General features: G+C 39.9%; 1 protein-coding gene across 1 annotated transcript in view; it reads right to left on the bottom strand.

Annotated features, from left to right (window-relative positions):
* LOC137971259 (TNF receptor-associated factor 6-like) overlaps positions 1-2500 on the bottom strand; it is a 23633-nt gene that overhangs the window by 10507 nt on the left and 10626 nt on the right. The window contains exons 2-3 of the mRNA XM_068818057.1: positions 1699-1750; positions 765-872 (exon numbers count right to left, since the gene is read on the bottom strand). Coding sequence (XP_068674158.1) covers positions 765-872; positions 1699-1750 — 160 coding nt within the window. The remainder of the gene's footprint in view (positions 1-764; positions 873-1698; positions 1751-2500) is intronic.

Below are 2500 nucleotides of genomic sequence, written 5' to 3'. Positions count from 1 at the left end.
AGGAGAAATTAGTACTGCCTTTGTAACGACATCTGCGACTGGTTAGACTTTCAAGTCTTCTCGGATAGAACTATACGCCAGAGGTCCCGTCTCATAATCCTTGGGTATAAATTCTGTGGGACGCTAAAGAACACACACACTATTCGAGAACAAAAGGGCATGGAGTTGCCAGTGTTGTGGTCTGATCTATGGATATAAGTGTAAGGTGTCAATTGGGACGAAAGTTCTGTTCCTCTCCCCTGCCACTCCACGAATTGTGGTGAATTAAAATAAAATATAAAATAAAATGAAAAATCAAACATATGTCGCAAAATGCACCAAAATTGGACACACACTGAATAGTCATCAAGTGTTGCCATTCATGATGTTTGCCAAAATTCAGCAAGCAGCAACTGGAGTTCATTTCTGCGCATAAGTGACATCTACATCTACTTTGCCAACATAGATCATGTTGGATAATTCAGTAAATTAAACGATATGTTACCTCATTCGCTAGAAAGAGTGTAAACAAGAATTCATGTGCTTAGTTATGACGGAAAACATTCTCAAGCAATGGCAGATTATCTAGTGTGGAAAATGGATTTACAAGTGAATAACATCCACTTTCATTTAACAGCGACATTGTCACTTGCAACGCCTTCTGAACTTAACTAACAAATTTGAATATTTGAATATTTGATAAAATTATTGAAAATGCATTCCACTTGCTGAGTAATTTCAAACTATCATGATTTACAGCGTAAGAAGTTAATTTTCTCACATACCTCCAGCTTACTCAGAGGACCTTTCCATGGGCATCCATACAGTTTTTTCAAACGACAGAAAACATCATGGTTGAGCAATTCTCGCTTGGCAAAGTTGTCTGGATATAGCTATAATAAGAAGGAGACATGAAGACAGATATATGAGCAAACAAGAGTGTACATGTAGTGGTAGACCGACCATATGTAAATGTTTGATTCCAAACAAGAGGTGTGTGGGGAGGTTGGAAAGAGGTAGGAATAGGTAGGTAGTGGCATTCTATATTCCTTGCAGCTTTTTTTCTGCCTTTTCTATTTCCCTGACTTCTCTCATCTAAAAAGCTCATGTTTCCATTATGTTAACTGTCCCTGTAACCAACCCATGTTGGGTCAATTAAAGAGGACATTAAAGTTAAAATATACACGAGTCTGAACCTGAGACTGGATCTGTTTAACATAACAATTAAGGGTTTCATCACTGGCAAAGGCAATGTAGACTAGCTCTTATACAACCTACAGATCAAATGATAATTTGTGGTTCCACTTGAACAATGTGATTAAAGTGCCTATTCACCTCAAATCACATTTCCACCTTATTTATTCTCCATATCATCCCAAATACATCGTGTTGTTTCCAAAACCTTTTGATTGAAAAGACGGGAAAAGTGGTTATACTTGATCAATAACCGAGCAACGTTCGATACCTGATTGACGTCACAAATTAATTTGCATCGCTGTTTTCAGAAAACTTTCTCAATGCAAAGCAGTTTGTGACGCCAACCCAGTATCGAACCCAATCCCCTTCATTGATCGGTTATTGATCAAAGTATGAACACTTTTCCTGTCTTTCCAAGGTTTCCCTGAGCCTAACAAAGAGATTTCCAAGAAATTATATATAAAAACTTAGGACCTCCTACAAAACCGCCTTTCAACAAATCGACACTAAAGAATCAGTTACCTGAGACTCATCCAAATGTGCATTATCAACAGGACACTTGGGACCAGCATCTCTAAAAGAACAAGGAAAAAAAATAAGGGCCACTGAATAGATACACCAGGCATAAAAAGTACAATAATACAGAAACTTTCACCAAAAAGTTGAAAACGTGAAAGAAAAGTCTACGCTAATCAAGGATTAAGTTAATCGGCGTTCGAACAACCAGGCCCGAAGTTGACACGAAGTTTTCCGAAATTAACAGACTTTGGAGGATGACCCGAAGGCTTCCGAAGTTGACGCGAGGTTCAAGCGAATTCTTCCGAAGATTTCCGACCTTGGACAGAAGAGTTTCAAAGGTTTCTCAAGTAAACACGAACCGATCATCGGAGATATATACAAAGATGACGGTGCCCGCGTTCTGATTGATTGATCGTAATTTTGTTGAGTATACTATAAATAAAAAAACGCACGACCTTCTCGTACAATTCGTGATTAATAGGTACGCGTGATTTTGAAAGTTCTCAAAATTGCATTCCCGGATTCTACGCCACATGTGGGCTAAAGGTTGTCGGTTCTCTACTCTGCTCCGAGAGGTTTTTCCCCGGGTACTCCGGTTTTCCCCTCTCCTCAAAAACCAACATTTGCAGGCGTAGCTCAGTTGGCTAGTGCGCGGCTTTCGGAGCAAAGGGGTCCCCAGTTCGATCCTCAGTGACTTCAACGTCTGTTTCCACTTTCCTCTGATCCGTGTAGCTATAGCTTTAAATATCTGTGAAACGGAGCACTGACAGAGGGAGAGGGGTAAAGGGCGCACCGTCGGCTTCCA

This window comes from Montipora foliosa, chromosome 9 (genome assembly GCF_036669935.1).
Source record: "Montipora foliosa isolate CH-2021 chromosome 9, ASM3666993v2, whole genome shotgun sequence".
Lineage (NCBI taxonomy): Eukaryota > Metazoa > Cnidaria > Anthozoa > Scleractinia > Acroporidae > Montipora > Montipora foliosa.
The sequence above is the reverse complement of the archived record's forward strand: the minus strand, read 5'-3'. Positions and strand labels throughout refer to the sequence as shown.